The sequence below is a fragment of the Carica papaya genome, chromosome 4, assembly GCF_054855325.1.
Source record: "Carica papaya isolate Zhongbai chromosome 4, ASM5485532v1, whole genome shotgun sequence".
In the NCBI taxonomy this organism is placed as follows: Eukaryota; Viridiplantae; Streptophyta; class Magnoliopsida; order Brassicales; family Caricaceae; genus Carica; species Carica papaya.
In genome coordinates, this window is record NC_142312.1 from 23,818,502 (window position 1) to 23,843,304 (window position 24,803).

General features: G+C 33.6%; 3 protein-coding genes across 3 annotated transcripts; 2 read left to right on the forward strand and 1 right to left on the reverse strand.

Annotated features, from left to right (window-relative positions):
- The first annotated feature begins 13,489 nt into the window (after positions 1–13,489).
- LOC110818464 (transcription factor MYB1-like) lies at positions 13,490–15,017 on the forward strand. Its single transcript, XM_088218270.1, has 3 exons — positions 13,490–13,725; positions 13,955–14,084; positions 14,414–15,017. Exons 1-3 carry the CDS (start codon positions 13,593–13,595, stop codon positions 15,003–15,005), a joined length of 855 nt encoding a protein of 284 aa, XP_088074396.1. The 5' UTR covers positions 13,490–13,592; the 3' UTR covers positions 15,006–15,017.
- Positions 15,018–16,205: 1,188 nt separating this feature from the next.
- On the reverse strand, positions 16,206–17,217 carry LOC110818465 (transcription factor MYB82-like). Its single transcript, XM_022047365.2, has 3 exons — positions 17,003–17,217; positions 16,731–16,860; positions 16,206–16,594 (listed from the first exon to the last, which is right to left on the reverse strand). Exons 1-3 carry the CDS (start codon positions 17,175–17,177, stop codon positions 16,237–16,239), a joined length of 663 nt encoding a protein of 220 aa, XP_021903057.2. The 5' UTR covers positions 17,178–17,217; the 3' UTR covers positions 16,206–16,236.
- Positions 17,218–20,414: 3,197 nt separating this feature from the next.
- On the forward strand, positions 20,415–23,875 carry LOC110818396 (Integrase-type DNA-binding superfamily protein). Its single transcript, XM_022047275.2, has 9 exons — positions 20,415–20,766; positions 20,882–21,485; positions 21,585–21,667; positions 21,844–21,852; positions 22,085–22,173; positions 22,279–22,352; positions 22,480–22,530; positions 22,775–22,851; positions 23,133–23,875. Exons 1-9 carry the CDS (start codon positions 20,583–20,585, stop codon positions 23,708–23,710), a joined length of 1,749 nt encoding a protein of 582 aa, XP_021902967.1. The 5' UTR covers positions 20,415–20,582; the 3' UTR covers positions 23,711–23,875.
- The last annotated feature ends 928 nt before the right edge of the window (positions 23,876–24,803 follow it).

Below are 24,803 nucleotides of genomic sequence, written 5' to 3' on the forward strand. Positions count from 1 at the left end.
AAATTGACCGAATTATAATATATATATATGTATATATATATAAACTATAAAACTTTAATTTCAGATGGGTGTATTTTTAATGAATCACTGAACACCCAATTGAAGTAAAAAAAAATATATATATATATATATATTAAATAAATTTTAACCATTTTTAACAACAACATTATTTCCACCACAAAAATATTAATTAGATCAAAGTCAAAAGGGGCAGCTAATTAGTTGGGTTTTAATTAATTAAAACTAAACAACACGATATAATTGTGGGTCGGCTGCCTTAGTTCTAACCCAAAATCCGTACGTGCTGAATAAAATATTATTTTTGTGTTCCAAAATTTCTGATTTTGTGAAAATTTTCTCCAATTTAATCCATTATTATTCTCATTTTCACTATAACATATAAAAAATTAATTATTATTTTTTAAATATACTATTTATATATTAAATATTAAAAGAACATATAAACATGGATTCAAATAAATTTAAATTAGAATGAGTTTAATAATTTTTGAATGGAAAACCAAACTTAACATCATTTGATCTCATGTAGTCTAGTTTTCGGTCAATACCAAATAATACTCACCACCACCTAATTATTGCGTCTCTCATCTTCATGTCTAGTAATCTAATCTTTGTTCTATACTTAGTGTCACACCCCTTAATTTTTTAATATTTAATATTACAAGTTGCTTTGTTTTTATTCTATTTTATTTTTAAGTATTTTAAATAATTATTTTATCAAAAAGAGTGTTTAAAATTAAAAAAAAAAGACAAAAAAATAGATACGCGAGCAGACCTCGCAAGAAATGCCCGCGGGGAACACTTGCAAGCCCGTGTGCGAACCTCATTTTTAGAAACTGAAGGCTCGATAGTTTAGGTAAGGATTCTTGGTATTTTCACGTACTCTCCTATTATGTTTTCTAGACTTTAAAAATATTTAAAGATAATGAAATCTATGATTATTTGGTTTGGTTTTATGCATGCAATGAGTACTATTTTAAAGATTGTATTTCATATGGTGTTTGATAGATTTTGAGTGTTTTATCTTCGAACCATGAATGGATATGATTTTGCATGTTTAACTTGAGTAATGGAAATAGAAGAAATTATTTTAAATGGTACATCGTGTGTGCGGAGTGGGCCCTTTCTCTCGCTTTTGGGTGATAACCAAGAGGGTTATCTAATTGGGTCTTGTCCCAAGAAGGTGACCCGATGGCCTAATTTGGGTATATGGGCCCTTGTCGGGTCGAGATTGATTAAAAGACCCTCACCGAGTCTGGACTGTAAATTTCACTATGATTCTAAACCAATAAAAAGGTGAAAAAAAAAATTTATTTGATCGTTATCATTGAGGAATGACCAAATATGAATGTTACTGACTGTTGGTGAACTGCTCCATATGAATCATATTAGCATTCCCTCTGACGAGAGTAGAATTGCGACTGACTATTGGGGCCACAGTGGCAAAGTACGACCATGGTCATAGATTTCAACTATTTTACTGTATATCGAGCTGAATTATTTCTCATTCACAGTGGTAGTCGGGGATCCCTTATGTCCTCTATTGATATAAGTTAAAATATCTTCACGCGAAGATCTATAAAATTCATAATTGAATCAAGTCGTTTGACTGCATAGTCAGAAGTGTTGATTTAATTATTCATGTTTAGATTATTTATTGAATTAAATATGTTTCTCACTGTTCAGTTATGTCATGTCATGCTGTTGTTGGTTCTACTAGTTTCTGTTATATTTCTCATTGTTCTGTTTTGTCAGGTCATGTTATTGTTGGTTATACTAGTTTTTATTATGTTTCTCATGGTTCCATTATGTCATGTAATGTTATTGTTAGTTCTACTAGTTTCTACTATGTTTCTCACTGTTTCATTTTATTGCTTGTGTCTGAAACTGCATTCAAAATGTACTTTGAGTAATTAGAAGTAAACATTTATGACAATATTTTAAATGAACTTATTTTGCAACGGTACCCCAAAGGTAAGTCACTGATTGTGAAGATAATGACACGTTTTGAAAATAAATAACTTTTGAAACCTTAGTAGTGTAGTTTAAATACATTTATTTTATTGAGTTTTATGGAACTCTTCCAAATCTATTCCCCCCCCCCCCCCCAGATGATGTGGAAAGTGAGGAATTGCTCTCCGAGCGACTTTATGAAGCTTGTTTGGATCTGTTCGCGAACCTATAGTGGACATTTGAATGCATATAAATGATCATACTCTGATAAACCATCATTTTGTAATGAAAGAAGTGGCTAGAACAACATTTGTGCATATATTTTGTTAGTCAACTTCTTAGTCTCAAATGTATATGCATCATATTTTATAAAGGATGATTTTTCTTCCACTATAAATTATTTATGCACTCATATATGTTATGCTATCGGACACCGTTATCCCACCAATTACCAAGATGTCATGGGTGGTATCAGAGTCAGATTTTCGAACATTCCTTATACTAAAGCCTTGGATTTAAGTGTAGAAATCTTGAAATTTTGTTAGAGCTAGAAATAATCTTTGCACCTTAGTGAATAACTTCGTTTCTAAACCTTTGTCTCCCTTTTGTAGGCAAATATAACTCGAGGGAGACCTTTTGTAGAAAGACCTGATGCCCAGGATACCCCAACTCGTGCAGAGTTCAATAAATTATTTTGGGCAATTCAGGGTTCGATTGTCGTTGTGAGCCACAACTTTGCCTGTAACATTGGCCAACTTCATCTTGCAAATGACCATCATCCCAATTATCTTGCTATTTCGTATAATATTTTTTGAATTTTGAAGATTTAACATTCATCACTTTGATGGTAGACCAGACCTTATGATCGTTGAAGAATGGATCATACAAATGGAGAAGCTTTTCTCCGTTCTTGAGCTTACTGAAGAGCAGAAGGTTCCCTTTGCATCTTTCATGTTCATTAAAGAGGCAAAACACTAGTAGTGTCTCAAGAAGGACACCCTGCCTACTACAATTACTTGTGATCAGTTTATCGATGTCTTCCTTAAGAGCTTCTTTCCAATTTATGTTCGGGAGAAAAAAAAAGAAAAATTTCAGGACCTGCGATAAGGAAGCATGACCGTGAGCCAATACACTCCAAGTTCATTCAATTGCCTAAGTTTGTCTCTGAGATCATAGTTATTGAAAATAAGAAGGCCTAAAAGTTTCTTAAGGGTTTAAAAGCCAACATATTCAACCAAGGGGCTATGATGAGACCAAACACCAACATTGAAGCCCTCGAGCATGCCAAGATGGCCAAGGAACTTCTTGTTGCCTGTTACCGACACATTCCTAATGTTAGAGTACAACACCACATAAGAGGAAGTAGATCAACCAAGGTCGTGCTGACAAGCGACCCAGAATGATCCCTATTGTTGTTGCTATCCCTCCTCCACCTCCACCTCCTGGTAATCTTTCTCAGCCTTCTTAGGCATGCCAATATTGTGGTCAAGACAATGGTAACTGACCATACTATAAGTTGAATAACATTTGTTACAAGTGCATGAGTATACAATATTTCGTGAAAGACTATCGCAAGAAGCCTAGGGATGTTGCTAGGGTCATTGCCAAATGAAAGATCTTCCACCTCGATGAGTATGGTACGATGGTGATGCCGACTGTCATTTAGGGTACGATTTCTATTCATAATTCTACTACTCGTACTTTGATTGATATTAGTACCACCTATTCCTTTATATCTTGTGAATCTGCTAAGAATTTAATAATCAAGGCTGAACTTTTGGGACGAACCTTAATTGTAAGGACACCATCTAGGGGATTTCTAGAAGCACATATTGTGTATAGGGCCTGTAGGATGAGTGTTTCAGATAGAGAATTAATCGTAGACCTCATTATACTTTTAGATTTTTCTAGTTTTGATGTGATATTGGGCATGGATATGTTAAAGGTCTATCGTGCCATTATTGATTGTTATGATGAAATTGTAACCATCCGTTTTGCCTAAAAGGAAATAATCTTATAACAAAGACAATGGAAAATTTTGGTTTTATACAAATGAATGTTTTATGAATGAAGTTTTTGAATGTTTTAAAATTTTAATGTGTTAAATATTTTATATGAAACACAAGATAAAAAATTTTAAAATAAAATTGCATGTCTTTATCTAACCTCTGTGATTCATAGGTAAACGGACTCTAAAAACTCAATATAGACAATTTCTATCGTCTATGACTTCCTGGATGTTTTTTCCCTGAGCTTTTAAGTCTGCCACCCACGCGGAAGATCGAGTTATCTATCGACATAGTTCCAGAAACACAACCCATCTCCAAAGCAACTTATCAGACGGGCTAAACAGAACTTTGGGAGTTGGGTCGTTAGATTGTAGCCCTGAGAGAAAAGAGATTTATCAGATTTATCAGACCAATTAATTTTTTATGGGGTGTTCCACTCTTATTTACCAAGAAAATTGATAGGACCCTCTAATTGTGTATTGATTACAGGGAGCTCAACTAGGTAACAATTAGGAATAAGTATCCATTGCCCTGCATTGACGACTTATTTGACCAGTTATAAGGTGCATCAGTCTTCTTCAAGATTGATTTCAAGTCAAGCTATCATCAGTTAAGGGTTAGAGCCGAAAACATTCTCAAGAGGGCATTTCGCTGTAGGTCTGACCACTTTGAATTCAGGGTCACACCATTCGGATTAACCAATGCTCATGCAGTATTCGTAGACCTTATGAACCTGATTTTCAAGCCTATATTAGATCAATATGTCAACATTTTTATCGATGACATTTTAGTGTATTTCAAGGACTATTAAGAGCATGTTGTCCACCTGACCCAAGTTCTAAGAACTCTTAGACGACACAAGCTATATGCCAAATTCAGTAAATGCTCTATGTAGTTGGACTAGATCTCTTTTCTTGGTCATGTTGTTTATGCTAATGGTATTTTTGTGGATCCCTCAAATATCAATGCAATGATTAATTAGAGTTAGCTAACTAATATCAGTGAGCTCCAAAGCTTATTGGGCTTTGCAAGATATTATCATTGCTTCATTGAAGGCTTTACTCGCACTGTTACTCCTTTGATCTGCCTCACCAAGAAGAATGTTGTTTTTTACTAAGATCCAAGTTGTGAAAAATATTTTGTTGAACTCAAGCGTCGACTTACCATCGCCCTAGTGTTGATTGATTCTTCCTAACAATACTGGTCGGTTTTAGGTTTATTATGGTATGTCTCATATTGGTATGAGATGTGTGCTCATATAACATGATCGTGCAATAGCTCATGGTTCCAGATAACTGAAGCCGCATGAACGGAACTACCCCACTCACGATCTTGAGCTTGCTGCCATAGTTTTTACCCTCAAGATATGACGTCACTATTTGTACAGTCAAACTTTTGAGATTTATACTAATCATAAGAGTTTGAAATATTTATTCTCCCAAAAAGAACTAAAAATGAGATAGAAGCATTTGATGAATCTTTTGATGGACTATGATTGTAAGATCTTATACCACCTAGGTAAGGATAATATAGTCATGGATGCCTTTACCGGGAAGAACCTGGCTTTGTTGGCCCTGATGATGGTTTTCAATTAGAGAATGCTTGAAATGGTTCAAGATCTCTAATTGAACCATCATGGCTAAAGCGAGTACTTGACTTAAGTTTGGATCCAGCCCACTCTCATTTGGAGAATCTTGGAAGCCTAATCTACGGATCTGAGATTTTGAAACATGCAGAATAGTTTGCGTCAAATAAACCTCATTATTTCATAATGACTGACAATGGAATCTTTAGATTTCGAGATCGAGTGTGGGCATCTAATGACCCTAAGCATAAGTTGGATGTTCTAAAGCAAGTTCATACATCTAAGTTAGCTATCCACCTAGGAAGCATGAAGGTATATCAGGATTTGAAGTGGCGTTTTTAGTGGCCAGGTATGAAGATGGATATAATCGAATTTGTTTCCAAATGTCTCTCTTACCAACAGGTTAAAATAGAACATTAGAGACTCAGTGGTCTCCTGCAATGTCTCCCTATCGAATAATAGAAATAAGAGCATGTGACTATAGACTTTGTCATGAGATTACCAAGGACTAGCTCATATCTTAATGCTCTTTTGGTCATTGTTGATTTTTTGACCAAATCAACTCACTTCCTTGCAGTCAAGACCATCGATTCAACCAGCAAGTTGGTTAAATTGTGCATCAAGGAGATTGTCAGGATATCCCATTCTAGCTTCTGTGGTGTCTGACACAGATCATCATTTTACTTCTCAACTTTGAAAAATCTTCCAAGAAGCTCTTATCTCTAGTATTTACTTTAATATTGTATAACATCTACAAACTGATGGCTAGTCTAAACGGACTATTTAGATGCTGGAAGACATGCTACGAGCCTATGTACTGAATTTTGACGATAGTTAGGACCAGCATCGACCCTTGGTGAAGTTTACTTACAAAAAAAATTATCACTCCAATATTTATATGACTTAATATGAAGCCCTCTATGGTACACTATATAGATCCTTTACATGTTGGAATGAAGTTGGAACATACATCTTCTGGGAACAAACCTCATTTAGGAGACGATAGACAAGATTGCCACCATCCGCATAAATCTCATAATTGCTGATCATCTGCAGAAGAGCTACACCGACAATTAGATGAAGGATTTGGAATTTATTGTAGGTGATCGTGTTTTCCCTCAAGTTCTTTCCATATAAGGGAAGAATGCGGTATGGGAAGAGAGGAAAAATGAGTCCTCATTTTGTAGGACCTTTTGAAATACTAGAATGTATTGGCCCCATGACTTACCGTATTGCCTTACCACCCGAACTCATGAGACTACACGATGTCTTCCTTGTCTCTATGCTCAGGAAGTATCACCATGATTCTTCTCACATCATTCAGCACCAACGACTTCCAGCCCATTCAGACACGTTTTATGCCTAGTATCCTGTCGAGATCATTAATGGAGAGGAGAAAGTTATGAGGAAGAGGAGGATTACGATGGTCATAGTATTATGGCAGTACCACACCCTTGAAGAAGCTATTTGGGAACTCGAAGATGAAATAAGGGATAAACATCCCAAGTTGTTTTAAAAATGTACAAATTTAGGGGACTAAATTTTTAATAAGGAGGGGAAGATGTGACACTCCTGAATCTTTTAATATTTAATATTATAATTTACTTTGTTTTTATTTTATTTTATTTTTAATTTGTTGTTTAAAAAATTTTAGACACATTTTAAATAATTATTTTGCCAAAAAATGTTTAAAATTTTTAAAATAAAAAAAAAAGAGAAAAACATTAAAACGAAACGAAAAAACGAACCCGCAGGTAGGCCTCGCGGGAAATGCCCATAGGCATGCGCAGGAAACACCTGTGAGCCCGCACGTTCATGTGCTCGCACGCCTACAGTGGACATGGAATAGCACGTGCCTATAGCACATCCCATTGTGATACGCGCCTGCAAAGCACGTCCCGTCGCCCGCCTGTTTCTACACGTCTGCGCATCCCATCGCGCAGGCTGTCACTTCGCTGCTGCTCAGCTTGCACACTGTGTCACATCACTATTTGCCCCACCTGTGTGCCCGCATGTCACATCCGTGTTGCCTGCATGTCGATCGCCATTTGGCATGCATGTCGACAACTACATTGCGTACATGCATGTTTTTCTCCTTTGGCTATTTAAAACCCTTTTTCTCTTCTTCTCTCTCTCATTTTATCCATTTTTCTTCTTCTTCTTCACTTGACCAAGAAAGAGAAACTAGAGATAGAGAGAAATGAAACCAAAGAGATGAAAAGCTTTCCCCTTTGCACGGTAAGTTTTTTTCTCAATTTTTTTTACTCACTACGATTTCTAAGAGCTCACTCTTAGGCTCTTCCTTTCCTTAAATTTTTAGAGAATCCTCTTAAAATCTATGGATTGCCGAGCAGCCTTGCTTCTCCTTTAAATTTGCAAGCAACCTTATTTTTGGAAATCAAAAGCTTGAAAGTTTAGGTAAGAGTTCTTAATACTTTCACATACTCTCCTATTGTGTTTTTTAGACTTTGCAAATGTTTAAAGATAATAAAATGCTTGATTATTTAGTTTGGTTTCATGCATACAATGAGTATTATTTTAAAGATCGTATTTCGTATGTTGTTTGATGGATTTTGAGTGTCTTATCTTCGAACCATGTATGAATATGACTTTACAAGTTTAACTTGGGTAATGGAAATGGAAAAAATTATTTTGAACGGTACACTGTGTGTGCGGACTGGGCTCTCGACCTCATCTTTGGGTGATGACTGAGAGGGTTATCCAATTGGGTCTTGGCCTGAGAAAGTGAGCCGATAGCTAAATTTGAGTATGTGGGCCCTTGTCAGGCTGAGATTGGTTAATGGACCCCCACCAGGTCTGGACTGTAAATTTAACTATGATTTTGAATCGAAAAAAAAGCGAAAATATTAAATTCGTGTAACCATTATCACTAAAGGGTAACCGAATCTGATTGCTACTAACTGTTGGTGAACCGCTCTCTGTGACTAGTACTAGTGTTCTCTCTGACGAGAGTAAAATCGCGACTAATTGTAAGGGTCACATTGGTGAAGTACGGTCGTGGTCATTAGATTTTAATTATTTTACCGTATATCGAACTGAACTATTTTTCATTCACAGTGGTAGTTAGTGATCCCTTCTGTCCTCTGTTGGTATAAATTAAAACGATTTCGCATGAAAATCTATAAAATCTATGATTGGATTAAATCATTTGACTGTCTAGATAGGATTGTTGATTTAATTATCCATGTTTAGATTATTTATTGAATTGAATATGTTTCTCACTATTTTGTTATATCATGCCATGTTATTGTTGGTTTTACTAGTTTCTCTTATGTTTTTCAATCTTCCGTTATTTCATCTTATGGTATTGTTGGTTCCACTAGTTTCTGCTATATTTCTCGTTGTTCTGCTATGTCATGTCATGCTACTGTTGGTTCTACTCATTTCTGCTATGTTTTTCACTATTTCATTTTATTGCTTGTGTATAAAACTAACACTCAAAATATACTTTAAGTAATTAAAAGTAAACGTGCAACGGCCCCGGAAATTTAAATGAAGATGTATGTATTAAAAATTTTAAAGGCGGAAGTGTAATAAAAATTCTGATTAACATCTCTTACACAATAACCATAAACGTATTCAACGTATGAAAGAATAAGCTAATTAAAAGAAATACTCGAAATAAAAACTATAAATAGAACTATAAAATCTTTAGGCGTCTAACTTGCCGTCTTCTAGCAGAACGGACTCGGGAACCACGTCTTCCTGATCTGAAATGGTTAAGTAAGGAATGAGCTACACTAGCCCAATAAAGACATCACACTATCTCACTGCCACAGAAGTAAAGGTTGGTAGAAAACAAAAACGACCAATGGAGCATAATTTATAACAAACTCATTTATTAATGATAAAAACTTTTACTGTCCACTTACCTTGGTGAGATTCGTGAAAATAACATATGGAAACAATAACATTATAACCATCATAAAATCATATACGCTTTGTAACATAACACATCTCATACTTTTGCACTTTAATAATTAGACAACAAATTTCCTCTTTTACCAACCTACTAGTATCCATGGGGATCCATAAGGGGTCCCCACTACACGTGAACTATTAACATTAATAACCTGATTCCAGGGCCATCCCAATACCCCGTCCAGTATGGGCGCCAAAATCACAAACCTCAATATCCCGTCCGGTATGAGGGTGAAACGGGCTGTTCCCATACCTCGTCCGGTATAGGCGCTAAAATACATAAGGTCTCCATACCCCGTCCGATATGAGAGACCACGTTCCTGGTAGGGTTCCCTACGGATCTGGTCCGTCCACCATCTCCCAGGATATCTAGTCAGGCAGTCCACATTATCCATTTATCAATTCACATAACCATTTTCCCATTTTTCTTGGTCTCAATTATCAAATCAAACATAAACACGTAAACCAGTAATGAACACCAAACAAACAACACAACATCGGGTTCACCATAATTCAAACCATAATAAATGAAACCATGATTCATGCATACAAAACCATAAAAAAAATACATCAGATACCATACTGCATTTAAAACTGAAAAATAGATCAAACAACAACTAACCGAAAAATACATCAGATTCGGGCTCCATTAGTAACCATAATTAATTGTACACATGTATTAATTCATGAAATGCCGTTTTATTATTTATTGAGCTTTAATACTGTGATAGGAAATAGGGTGAGAAATTCTTACTTGTTTCGGGGTCTGAAATTGGCTCTATAATGCACCTACGGGTTGTCCCTAAATTTCCTAAATTTTCTCTGGGAAACTGAAATACACTACCGGTACCTGCACGTGTCCCAAAAAACCCCAAATCAGGCCCAGGGCCCCTTTTCGACCAATATCGGAATTCTGGCACGACAGCTCCACCGTGCTCCGGCGACGGCACCGCCGCCCGCGGCGGCGATCCGCCACGGGTTGGCCGTTTTTGGCCGAATTCGGCCAAACTTGCATTGGTTCCTGCGATAAAACAACCCTAGGGCCCTCTGTGGGCCAAAAAATCACAAAAAACTGAGACTTACCGGCGGCGGAGCTCTCGGGTGCGGCGGCTTCTCCGGCGCGAGTCGTGGTTTAATATTTTGCTCCGATCAACCTGTAGAGAAAAGGACGGTGATCACAGTGGTGTAAAAATTGCATCGAACGGGAACTGGAAAGGGCCTCATCGGAGGCAAAAACTGAGGGAAGCTGCGGCGGCGTCGCTGGACTTCGGCGGTGTTTTCCGATCGATTGGCTGGTGGTTTGGCTCCGATTTGGCCATAGGCGGATTCAGCATCGAAAAATGAGCCAAGGGGAGAAAATTTACCTCGTTTGGCGGTCGAAAAACCCTCCGGTGCGGCGGCGGGTGGTGGCGGCCGGCTCCTCCAGTGACTGGTTCTTCTTCTCCGACGAGGGTACTGACGGCTAGGGTTTGGGGTCGAGTGTGGGTGAGGTTATTTATAACCTTCCCCTTTTAATCTCAGCCGTCCATCACGATTTAATCTGGACCGTTTGATCGCGATTAAAATAGAAATAAATCTGGACCGTCCATCGCGATTCGATCTGGGCCGTCCGTGCGTGATTCAATCTAGGTCGTCCACATGCGTGAGATCTGGGCCGTCCGCACGCATGAGATCTGGACCGTTCGATCGCGTGCACGCAGATCGCCCACGTGGCTCTGTCCTGCGTCAGCTTCCTTGGCACGCGGCATGTTCTAGTTGGCCAAGGCTGTTGACTGGGCTGCTGACGTGGCACAACTTTTCTAAATTACGTTTTGACCTCCGGTTTCTGATTTTCTTTTCAAAAACACCCCCAAAATCTAAATTTTTACCCATTTTTCTCAAAATCAATTTCAATTAAATCCCAAAAATAATTTTACCATATTTTATCATTATTATTATTATTATTTTTATTAAATTAAATTAAATTAAATTAAAACCTTATAAATTAAATATTAAAAAATTAAACTAAAATTCTAATATAAATTAAAATAAATTAAAAAATAAAAATAATAAATTTGGGTGTTACAAAACGTTTTGGATGGTGTTTTCAATGAACTTATTTTACAATGGTCCCCAAAGATAAGTCACTAATTATGAAGGTAACAACACGTTTTGAAAATAAATAACTTTTAAAACTTTAGTAGCGTAGTTTAAATACTATTTCATTTACTGAGTTTTATGGAACTCATCTCAGTCTGTTCCCTTAGATAATGTGGAATGTAAGGAGTCACTCCCCGAACTGCTCTATCAAGTTTGTTTAGATCTGTTCGCATACTTATAATAGACATTTGAGTGTGTGTAAACGATTGTACTCTAATGAACCATCATTTTGTAAAAGAAGAGGATAAAACAACATTTGTGTATATATTTTGTAAGCTAACTTATTGACCTCATATTGTATATGAAAATCATATTTTGTGATAAATAATTTTTCTTCTACTGTATAAATTATTTATGTACTCATATATTTATTTTGCTACCAGCCACCGTTACCCTATTGGTTATCGGAATGTCGTAGTTAGTCCTTTCGATATATTCACTACTCAAAATGACTCGTAAATATAATTCATACATTTTAAAATTTTGTTTCTTGACAAACATTTTAAAGTCAACTTATAGAATTTACCAAATATATTATAACTAATTACTCCCTAGACTTTTGGAAAAGTAGTGTCGGGTGTATGAGTCAATATTTGTTTTACAACCAAAAATAGAGTGTTAAATTTGTTGGAACATTTTTTTAAAAAAAATTTAAAAAAGATTTTGTTTTTTTTTTTTTTAAAATGGTAAATATTAAAGTGAAAAATATTATTAAAAACAAGCCTAGTGACGCACTATGGCCATTGCGTCATGCATATAAGAATTCCGTACAAGCATGTTTTTTTTTTTTCTTTTTTAAATTTAAAAAAATTATATATCGTTATTATTATATTATATATTGTTATTATGGTACGATCCTACTATACATTATTATTATTATATGATGTTATTATAATATTATATGTGTTGTCCAATAAAAAATAATATTATAATTATATTATAATGCATGTATTTGTTATAGTCTTAGAGTTAATCAGTGCCACACTTCCAACAAACTTTCAACAAAACCTACAAAGGAGGGAAGGTTAGATTGATGTCGAAAGGAGAAAAAAATAAGGAAAAATTAGCCATCAAAATTCAACTACGTCCGGAAGGGCAGGTAAGTACGCTTGATTCTTGAGGATTATAATCACATAGCAAATTAAGGTTTAAAAACAATAAGGGTTTATGTATGTATAAATCTTTGTAAACATATATATTTATATTTATATATTTTTCCATAAACAAAAACAAGCATATATGTATATAAATTTTAAATGAGGTTCCAAAATTTAACTTTTTCATTCTTAATACTTTTTTTTTTTAATTATTACTACAATTCGCTTATTAACATTTCTATTTATTATTTTTCTATTTTTAAAAAAAGTTAAAGTAATAAGACTATATTAAATATTTTTTTTAAAGGATAATTTTTATTAATTAATTAAATTAATTTAATTTTAATAAATATATTATGTTTGTTTTTCATTATTATTGATTTATTAATTTAATTAATTAATAAAAATTATTATTTAATATAGTCTTATTATTTTAACTTTTCTATTTAAAAAATAAAGTTTTAGAATAAATAAATAATATTATGAGATAAATTTTAAATGGAAAAAAAAAATAGAGATTATCAATTAATCTAATAATTTTCTATTTTTTGTTGTCAGACTAAATGTCGGTTACCTGAGACACGTGCAACGATGGCCCTCAAACACAAATTTATCTAATGCAAGTAAGCCACAGTTGGCCCTATATATATATATACACACACACGCACACCTAAATATATATTACATATAAAGCAACCGTATATGCCTACGTCTGACGGTCTTGTCTTCAACCGTGTTGGGAGATCTGAGGATTTCATTTCAGACCCTCAACTAAGAAACTGAGATAACAAGTGAAGAAGAAGAAGAAGAAGAAGAAGAAAAAGAAGAAGAAGAAGAAGAATTAAAATGGGAAGGAAGCCTTGTTGTTCAAAGGAAGGCTTGAATAGGGGAGCATGGACAGCAATGGAGGACAAAATACTTATAGACTACATTAAGCTCCATGGTGATGGAAACTGGAGAAACCTTCCTAAAAAAGCAGGTGATCAAATTTAATAATTCCCATATATATCTACATATATATATATATGTGTGTGTCTACTTAGAATAACTTTCCTCTCTGCGACACAGTGATTCTTTTGATAGTGAATTCCCACCTTTATGTGTTTATGCAAGTACATTAAAACATTTATACACGTACATATGGTTAGATCGATGTTAATTGATATGGATAAATATTGATGTATGTATGCGTGCACTGGTTCTTGCAGGTCTCAAGAGATGTGGTAAGAGTTGCAGATTAAGGTGGTTAAATTACCTAAGACCTGATATTAAGAGGGGAAACATCACTCATGATGAAGAAGAGCTTATTATCAGACTCCACAACCTCCTTGGAAACAGGTCTCAAATCCAAATTGACTCATGTTTTCTTGAAATTTAATGTATAAATTAATGAAAGTAATTAATGATTATATGCTAATCACGATTATAGGTCTACCAACTTATGTATAATCCCACAAAATCTAGTAAATTTTTTAAAACATATATATATATATATATATATACATATCTTCATATTGTGCATGGATCACATCATTAGTTATCAATTAACCCATTAATATGTCAATAATAATATGGATTAACAATTTGGTTATCAATCATAATCAAACTTCAGTGAATGATTGAAATGTCAAATTAACTCATTCTGATAAAATCTCTGAGTTATGCAGATGGTCACTAATCGCTGGAAGATTACCAGGGCGAACAGACAATGAAATCAAGAACTATTGGAACACAAAAATCGGAAAAAAGTTACAGAAAAACCAAAACAGTTTCTCCACTGCAAAAACATCTATTAATCATGAGGCACCTAACATAGATACAAGTCAGCTGGTGATCAGGACCAAGGCAACAAGATTAACAAAGCTTGTGGTCAACACTCCAGCTGACCCAGAAATTGTTGGGTCCTCCAAGGTCGATGAAAATGTTATAAACCCTAATTTTTGTTCTGAACTTGATAATTCAGATCGGGATAATTTCATGATAGATGTCGAGCTAGACCATAATTTCCTGTCAGAATTCCTCAATACGGCTGATGGGTTTCCTCTTCTGTCTGATTACTTGGAAAACAACAATGATCATGGAAACAATAATAGCAGACGCGATGATCATGATCATGATCATGGCCATCCAACTACCTTCGTCTCTGATCAAGACCTCTCCTTCTCTGGTAATAATACCCTTCTGACTGACCTGGAATTTCTATCATCAAATATTATGTGTTCTTTAATCGACTCTGAGTTAGAATGGTTCCAGGATTAAACCAAGTCCAGCTTGCACGTTTACCAGACTCAAGAGGGTTGACTAATCTGCATGTTTAGACTTTCTGCATATATACGTATATACATATACATAAATATATATATATGCGCGTATATGTTTATCCATATATGTACTCTAGCATTCTAGTTACGGGTTCTCCCTGATTCAAATAGGAAAAATTTAAAACTAGAGTATGTCATATATTTGCATATGTGTATATGTATTACGACTTTATCTTTGCGTTGTAAAATTAATTTTCGAATTATAAGGACAATTTTTAATAGATGTTAGGGCAGCAAGTTCGGAAAACTAGATATCTGAGTTTAATATTATTTTAAATAAATTACGAAATAATTATTCACATATTACTTAAATTAAAAAATTAAGTATTTTATCGATTGAATTACAGGGTGAATTTTATAAATTTGGTCCAAAATAAAAAATAAAAAATTGAAAGACATTACATATTGGCCGCTAAGTAATGTAGAACACATGATTCATTAGTTTCCCGAGTGTCATATTCCTAAATGACAAAACTTATGAAGAATTTCAATCAACTTGCTTGACTTGTGTGTTCTTGGAGGAATCATTAGATTTGTGGAATCAAAAGAGCGATTGAAAAGAAAGACAAATTAAATTAAATTTACATAAGATTAAGACTCGAAAATCTATGAGTTTAAAAATTTATTTTTCAATGATTTTTACTTTTGATAATTAAATAATTACGGCTTAATAATTAACCATTTTATAGAATACCATACAATTAGATTTTGAGTATTTCTCCGCATATTTACTTTAAATATCAATAAACATAAATTTATCTTGTGTTATATTTTAAATAAATTTAAAAATATTAGTAAATTTTTAAAATTTATAAAAATTATCGTCAGAAGTGTTCATCGATTTACAGTTGAATTATGACTAAATTTTATACAAAAATATAGATAAGATAACAAATTATTTATATTTCAATTTCCAATTATTTACCGATTATAATCGTACTCAGTTTTGGTTAGAATCGAAGATCACCTTGGCTCAAAATGTTCCGACCGTACAAAACTATGAAAGCTTGGACATAGCACCCCTGTTTTCATCTACGTTAAAAGACAAAGCTCAATGACTAAAAAACAGTATTATCATGTGGGTCATGGCACTAGAATTTCAAAATGTCTGTAGCACATTAAAGAACCAACAAAGTTGTATTAATTAATTATGTAATGTACGTATTGAATCAAAGTTGAACGAATCTGCTGATCCACTCTAATTTCAGAGGATCTTCGTTGGAGAAATCAAAAAAATCATCCATATTAAAGCCCATTATTGAATGATCTTCTTCTTCTTCCTCTATGTTAAAATTACATATTGTACTATTAGTGTTCTCTTCTGATCTCTTCACCTCCACCATCTTCTTCACATCATCCCTACTTGCTCTTCTTTTTTGATCAGCAGCAAATCCTAGTCTCCCTGAACTACCTCCACTGTCTTTCTCTTTCAGTTGCTGCTTTATTTTCTTGCTCAAATGAGAATTCCAATAGTTTTTTATCTCGTTATCTGTTCGACCAGGTAGTCTTCCAGCAATCAAAGACCACCTATATATACATACACATACACATATACTAAGAAAATATATAACAAGGTATACCCATATATACGTTCTTTGTATATATATACATATATATAATTATAATCCGGTCTGCTGGTAGTATATGAATAATTTTTTATAACCTGTTCCCAAGTAGTTTATGAAGTCTAAGTATCAAGTCCTCTTCTTGATCTGATATGTTGCCTCTCTTAATATTTGGTCTTAAATAATTCATCCACCTTAATCTGCAACTCTTCCCATACCGATTAAGACCTGAAAAAAGAACATATTACAATGCCAAAATTAAAACCCATCACGCTTTTTTATCACCAAGTGAATTTTAATGTGATTCAAAACACCCACATCATATATGTGTGTGTGTGTGTTTTTGTGTATATATATATCTAATATACACCTGCTTTGGCAGCAATTGTGTTCCATCTTTTAGCACCATGAATTGCAATAACCTCAGCTAGTTTTGCATCTTCCTCTACTGTCCATGCTCCCTTGTTAACATCCCTGTGAGTCTGCATCCTTTTCTTGGTTTCTATTGGCTTCTTCACTTCTCCCCCTTCCATGTATGTGCTCATCTATTTTATATATATATATATACGAGCTGTATATGTATACTTTTGTTTTTTTATCTAGTGTGTAACTAGAGACAGTGGCAGAATATATGTATTCTGCGGATTTTGTATAGGAGCTATCTCTAGTATGTCATCTAAACTTCTTGAGGTGGAAGAAAAGAAAACCCAACTACCACCAATAAATATACACAATATATGCTTCTTACTGTAGATAGTGATCTGTTGAAAAGGACACGATCATGGCGGCATTCATGGAATAATAATCAATAATACACTTGTAAAATTTTCCAAAGTTCTAACAGTATATTTTAGTTAATTACTTGTACAAATATAAAGTTAATTACAAGTTGGTACTCCTAATTACTGTTATTACGCCTAATTTTAGTTAAAGAAAGACAAGATAAATCGAAAGAGGACATGGGTATACAGGCAAGGGAAAGATATATATATCTCCCTCTATATATATAGTCTAATTTAACATCGGATTTATGACATCCTTTACAATAGTTCTAATAGAAAAACGTAAATATACAAACAAAATTCTAACTTTTTTTCTACGTAACTTATGATTTCTTTTGAATATACCCTTTATCTATAATCATGTTTTTTTTTTTTAAAGTTCAGAATTTGTTTTCACACACACACACACACATATATATATAATAAAGCGATAGTAAAAAAAAATGAGTTAATGTTAACTTAATAATTCTAATGTCTCTTTTTATATTAAATCTTATGAATTTGAATTAAATTAAATTCTCATATGTGATTTTTAATAAAAATTATACGTATAATGTCATGATTAATTTGTGTATTTACCTAATTAATTAATATAATAATTAATTAAGCATAAGTGTTTTCCTTGTATTAAACAAGGAAGATCTATATAAATAACCATACAAATAAGTTGAGATGAAAAAAGAGATGTATATATATATATAGACACCATATATAGACATATACACACCATTTTGTCTTTTAAAAGGCACTTCTGCAATCTATATATAAAAAGAAAAAGCAAATAAAGAGGAACAATGATAATTAGCGCATGGTCAATAAATTAATTTTATTTGTTAAGATTATTTATTACTTTTAACTACATTGCCAATGTTAAGAACAGTATGAAGCTAATATATATATATATACACACACACACACACTAGGAAATTTACAGTATAAATGTTTTATAGAATAAAAGAAATATCGACAATCTAACTTAAAACTTTTGGTAAAAATAAATAATAATAATAATACTTTTGAATATTCATGCATTGGTGCAATGTGGCATGATTGTATTAATTTATTATTAAAGTACGGGTCACCCTCACTGAATGAGAGGAGAGACGGTGGATCACATGGAAGCACTTAGGGTAAACAGGCATATGCATCCATCCATATGCCTAACTACATCACATACTTTCTGTATATATATATATATATATATATAATATGATTAATATAGAAATAGTTTCTAACTTTTAATTTATTATTATTATTATTGTAGAAATGGTTTCTTACGTGAAAGAGACGTGGATTTGCAGAAGATTTTACCCGTGGAATTTTAACTAAAATTATATAAATTTATAATAGAGCTATATGGAATGATGTGCATATAATATTATATATGACGATGGCATTATACATAGTTGGGTTTCTTTTTAACTTAATGCTCTCTGAATGATAAATATGATGGCTGATAATGCAATTCAAAACCTTTATGATCATAAGTTTTTTGAAGTTTAATAAAATTATATATTAACTGTGAGATATGCAAGCAATAATCATTGGCTTTTATTGTCAATGACTCAGTGGGTGGTAAAGAGAATGATTGCAATATTTGATATATATATATATATATATATATTTATATGTCGACTATGATTTAATATATAGTTATTCTTTAAGCTAAGTATGTATGTGTATATATATATATATATATATATGTATATTAAATTTTAGTAATATTTTATCCACTTTAATTATTAATATTTTGAAACATATTGACTCGTATCAATCACTAATATCTTAAGTATATCAAATGCATGATCATATAAACTATGTATGCCACTCATCTCATCTTCCAATTCTTGTAGATTATATCTACCAATATATACGTATAGTGTATTGGTATGGAAACAAGGCAGGTGAATGCTACCTTGAAGGGTGACCATGCATTAGACATATATCCTCTAGTAGTGCCCATAACGATGATAATTAATTCAAATTGGTAGGATTAGTTAAAAATTAGCACATCACTAATATAATGATAAAATAATTAAGATGTTTAATATTATTTAAAATTTTTAAGATAACTCATGAATTTATTGTTTAAAATTATACTTGTTAATTTATAATATATTTCATCTAATTTTTTTATGAAAAATAATAATAATAATAACAATGATGATGAAAGAAGCCACCAAAGAACTACCTTTAAAAAAAGCTGAAAGAATCCATTCCCCAAATGTTGAAGAGAAGGTAGATTTGACAGGTGGTTTGGTTAATTTACCCTTCAACTTAGCCACCTTGAGAATTTAATAATCACAAAATTAGTATTTATTAATTAAAAATTAAATATTTTGACAAATTTTTTAACTGAGTATTTTCGGTAAATATGCAAATAAATGAAACACATTTTATTTTTTAAAATAATAAAAATATTTTTTTTATGTAAATTTGGGCTTCGTAACAAATATTCTCTCCGAATACTTGTTAGATGTTTGTGTATGGCCCAGCTTCAGCTTCCATTCTCTATTTTGTGATCCAGGGGACTTACTTCTAAATGCCAATATTAATTTACAATTATACCCCTAAAAATCCACCGATGTGGGATTTTTGGAGTCTACAATAGCCAAGACAATAACTCCGATGTGCATGCGTACGTGGACCAATAAGACTCGAGAAAAACTTCGCCAGACTTTTGCGAATAAACCCAATACCGTTAATTCAGAATTCATAGGTATACCTGAAAAACACCAACTCACAGCTCCATCATATACTGAATTTGTCATGTCCACATTAATGATAATGCGTGGCTACCCTCTGCAACAACAAAAGAGAGAAGAAGAAAAAGAAAATGAAACAAGTGGCACGAAATTCAACGCAAGAATTATTAGAAAACAGATTGAAATATTCGTCATTACTCTAACGTAGCCTCAGGACATAAAAGAGACGAGCGAGCGAGGTTTTGGTGTTATTAAAAATATATATTTTTTGAAATTTGAGCTTTAAAATCCAGTGCGCCACAGTGAGAGAGAGAACCCCACACGCAAATTTTCAGAGAGAGAGAGAGAGAGGTTTATGTAACACTGTTAAGTCTGGGAGTTGTGTGAGGTTGTGTTTTCTAGACAAGGGTGTAGAAGAAGATATTTCTTTGATTTTTTATAAAAATTTTCTCAAAAAGAGAAGATGAGTAATTGGTTGGGTTTCTCTCTGACTCCCCACCTGAGAATTGATCAAGGGCTTGATAGAGATGAGCATGGAGGGTTTACTCATCATCATCCTCACTTGTCTGTTATGCCTTTGCGCTCCGATGGTTCTCTCTGTGTTGTTGACCCTTTCAGACGCTCTTCTCTTTCTGCTGCTCCTCAAGGTACGCTTTTCTACCTTAGCTTCCATTCCTGGTATATGCAACATGCATGTGCGTGTGTGTGCATATATATACACATATGTATATATATAGTGTAAGCTTTGTTGAATGTTAATAGAATGGAGATATGAAAATGGGGTGGGCGAAAGTGAAGAAAGTCCAAAGCTTGAAGATTTCTTAGGCTGCTGCTACTCTAACTCGCCGTCTGATGATTCCAAAGTCTATTGCCAAACCGAAGAAGATCAAACCCTGAGCAGAATCAATGTTAATATACCACCAAGCTTTAACACAACTGAGACAGGAGATAACGATAATATCACCGAACCTTCCTCAGTATATCAAGCTTACACTACTTACAATCAAGCTCCACAAACCCTAATCGCCACTACTGATCATCACAACCTTGAAGCACAGAGCAATTCATTGGACGTCCCAAGCCCTAACAGTGGTACAACGTCGTACCATTTGGCTTTTGAAAGAGCAAGTACAGTTTCTGGTTTAAAGTCTTGGCTAAGGCAAACTCCATTTTCTGGTGAGAAATCTTCAGGCGAGGTTGATAATGTCTGTAACTTTCAGTCACTGTCTCTCACCATGAACCCTACAAGCCCTGCAATTGCACGGGATGATACCCGTAAACGACCCGCCATTGCTAGAGAACCGGTTCCTCGCAAATCTATTGATACTTTTGGGCAAAGAACTTCTCAATATCGTGGAGTTACAAGGTATTTTCAAAATTTTCGTTATTATTTTAATCCAACAGCATTAAAAGTTAATAACTTTGTTCAAAAGTAAATATACTTTTTTTGGGTTTAACATGTTAGGCATAGATGGACAGGAAGATACGAGGCCCATTTGTGGGATAATAGCTGTAGAAAAGAAGGGCAAACAAGGAAAGGAAGGCAAGGTACGTAAGAAGAAGAACCCACTAATAATTCAGATTTGAATTTTAGTTCATATAATTTCATTTTGATCTTTTCAGCCTGTGAAAAGTATATATATACAGATATATATGAACTGATGATAATATTTTGTTTGTGCTTTTTGGGCTCTTTCTCCTTTAACTGCTTCAATCCTCTACAGTTTATCTTGGTAAGTGAAACTCCTCCACCATCAAGTTCTCTTTTGCATGCTCAAATGAAAATGTTATATATTTTTGTGGATTTTAAAACAGTGACTACTTTTTGAGTTGTTCTTTGGGAGAGAAGAAAATTATTAATTAAGAGGGAGCATCGGGTCATGTGCATGCTTTTTTCTCCTTCATCCTTTGTGTAAATATACGTATATATATTCATATATATATATATATGATCTATATAATTAGGTGGTTATGATAAGGAAGAGAAAGCAGCAAGAGCTTATGATTTAGCTGCCTTGAAGTATTGGGGTCCAACAACTCATATAAATTTCCCTGTAAGTTTTATTTTCTTATTCTTTCTTTTGTGGATGGAAAATGTTTCTAATCATAAATTAATGACTTATCCACCTGGTATTTATTACTTAAATTTAATTATATAGTTGAGTACTTACGAGAAGGAGCTTGAAGAAATGAAACATATGTCCAGACAAGAATTTGTTGCCATGTTGAGAAGGTTTGTCCATCTCCTTAAAACCATGTTCTTCTTCAAAGTTCAAACAGATTCAAGAGGAAAAATGGTTACTTTATATGTGGAAGGCATATATATATGTATATATTGATGATATTAATATTTTTTACAGGAAAAGCAGTGGATTTTCAAGAGGAGCTTCAATGTACCGTGGTGTGACAAGGTAAAATGGCAGAAAGCGACGACTAAAAAAAATGATAAAGTTTTCCCGTTATTTACTGCATTTTGCAGCCTTTTCCATTGTCCGATACAATTATAGGCAAACATATATCTTATGTTTATGATACATATCCACTGTGTATGCTAAATTAGTATGTCGTTAGCTTAAAAGCTATATATATATATATAAGTATTTTCCATTTTCCTTTCATGTAATGTCAAGTTCCTTTTTTCTTCGCCGCTTGCAGGCATCATCAGCATGGAAGGTGGCAAGCCAGAATAGGAAGGGTTGCAGGAAACAAGGATTTGTACCTAGGAACCTTCAGTAAGCTTCACCTCATCTATATCTTTATTAAAAATTATTTTATATAGCGGATATATGCTGATTAACAGTAAGTTTCTATCAATGCCTTAATCTATGTATTAATAGAAATATGATGATAAATCAATATATACCAGTAGTTATGCAAGATAAATTCCCCTCATTATATTGCATAAACACCTAATTAAGACCCACTTTATTCTCATGACTTGGTAATAAGTTTAATTAATCAAAAGATTTTTAATAAATATAATGGGTTAATTGAGACACTTTTCTATGTGTAGGCACACAAGAAGAAGCTGCAGAAGCCTATGACATTGCAGCCATTAAATTTAGGGGAACAAGTGCAGTGACCAATTTTGATATAAGTAGGTACGACGTAAAAAGAATATGTTCGAGTTCTACGCTTATCGCGAGTGATCTTGCTAAACGTTCACCAAAAGACACAGCTCCAACGGCCATCGAGGACTATAATTCTTGTACTTCATCAGCTTCTCATCAGCCCCTTTTGGCCATCTCAAGCGGCGGTCCAGATGAATTGGCCAATTTGGTGTGGAACACTGATAGAGATGATAATCATCAACAGCAACAAAGTGGTGGCGCTGATAATGGTGCACCTTTGATAGCTGTTCGGAGCACCGACCAGTCGAGTTCATCAAGCCCACATAGCCCAAAATGTTGTGTTCGAATTGCTAGTGAGTATGGCATTGGAGGCGGGGAAGATTACTCTCGGAGTAGTTACTTCTCGTCACAGAACCTGAAATACGAAAAGAGAAATGATAGCAACGATGATGGTGAGAATGGACCGGGAAGATTGGCTTTGGCTCCTCAGGTTCCTATATTTGCTTTGTGGAACGAGTGATGATAGGAAATGGATTGAAGGTCAGATGGAAATTCAGATGAACAACAGTTTTAATATATTAGTTTTCATTAGAATTTATAGTTTACTATAGAAACTATCAGTAGATGATAGCAAAGATTAGATATGATACAATTACAGGGAATCATGCGATTTTGAGAGGGTTAATATGCTTTGGTTCAAAATTAGCTTCAGCTTGGAGGATGAATTCCTTTAGACCTTTTTTTTACCCCCTTAAAAAATAATCAAATGAATCTTTTAACCATTTCATTTTTCTTAATTAGGGGTGTGGTGTAAAAAAATATATATATATATATATATATATATGTATATATCTCATCTTACCAATTCCTTATTGCTAACATACGCTTAATGTGCATTACGCACCGGCATGGAGAAAAAGAAAAAGTCAAAATGTTTCTGTTTCGTGTTTGACTGATTGTAAGTACAGAGTGAGAATTATGGGAATCCAAGCGAAGGGGGCTGTCCTTGAATTGCGCGCCCTCTGGCTTCATGTGTCTTTGTCCCTGATTCCACGCTCTTTCCAGGCGCGTGACTAAAATATCATTCCACGACACAGATTTTTGCCACGTAAGCATCATATTCGAATTGTTGCCGTTTTGGTCCCACATGTCATCGTCTTTTTATTTATTTATTTATTTTTTATAAATTTTATAACACCATTTACTTTAATAATTATTTCATAAAAAGTGTTATATTTGAACAAAATTATATTTTCATATGTATATTTATATAATATTATAATTAGTATTTATATATTATTTAATTGATAGATGTATGTCTTATGTTGTTAGAACTATAGATAATTAATTGGTCCAATAACTCAATTTCTATGGTTTTATACAATTCTTTTATGTTTATTTAAAGTAAATATTAATGTCTAAATAAATTCTTAAATAAAATTTATTTGTTTCAAACGTAGCTGCTTCGGCTTTTCAGCTATATATATATATATATATATATAGGTGTAAGTAGGGTTACATGGTTTTGGGTTCTGAAGTGATCTGTTGGAACAAAAGTGTTTTTTCCAGCTACATGTATGCGTGTGTGTGTGTGTGTATAGATATGTATATGT

Bases quoted from the DNA above. Each gene is read 5' to 3' on its own strand.
- LOC110818396 (XM_022047275.2), top strand. From the start codon at position 20,583: ATGAGTAATTGGTTGGGTTTCTCTCTGACTCCCCACCTGAGAATTGAT. The intron at 22,531-22,774 runs GTAAAATGGCAG...CGCCGCTTGCAG, and splicing joins ATGTACCGTGGTGTGACAAG to GCATCATCAGCATGGAAGGT. The intron at 22,852-23,132 runs GTAAGCTTCACC...TTCTATGTGTAG, and splicing joins TTTGTACCTAGGAACCTTCA to GCACACAAGAAGAAGCTGCA.
- LOC110818465 (XM_022047365.2), bottom strand. From the start codon at position 17,177: ATGAGCACATACATGGAAGGGGGAGAAGTGAAGAAGCCAATAGAAACC. The intron at 16,861-17,002 runs GTGTATATTAGA...TTCTTTTTTCAG, and splicing joins CACAATTGCTGCCAAAGCAG to GTCTTAATCGGTATGGGAAG. The intron at 16,595-16,730 runs GTTATAAAAAAT...ATGTATATATAG, and splicing joins CATAAACTACTTGGGAACAG to GTGGTCTTTGATTGCTGGAA.
- LOC110818464 (XM_088218270.1), top strand. From the start codon at position 13,593: ATGGGAAGGAAGCCTTGTTGTTCAAAGGAAGGCTTGAATAGGGGAGCA. The intron at 13,726-13,954 runs GTGATCAAATTT...TGGTTCTTGCAG, and splicing joins AAACCTTCCTAAAAAAGCAG to GTCTCAAGAGATGTGGTAAG. The intron at 14,085-14,413 runs GTCTCAAATCCA...TGAGTTATGCAG, and splicing joins CACAACCTCCTTGGAAACAG to ATGGTCACTAATCGCTGGAA.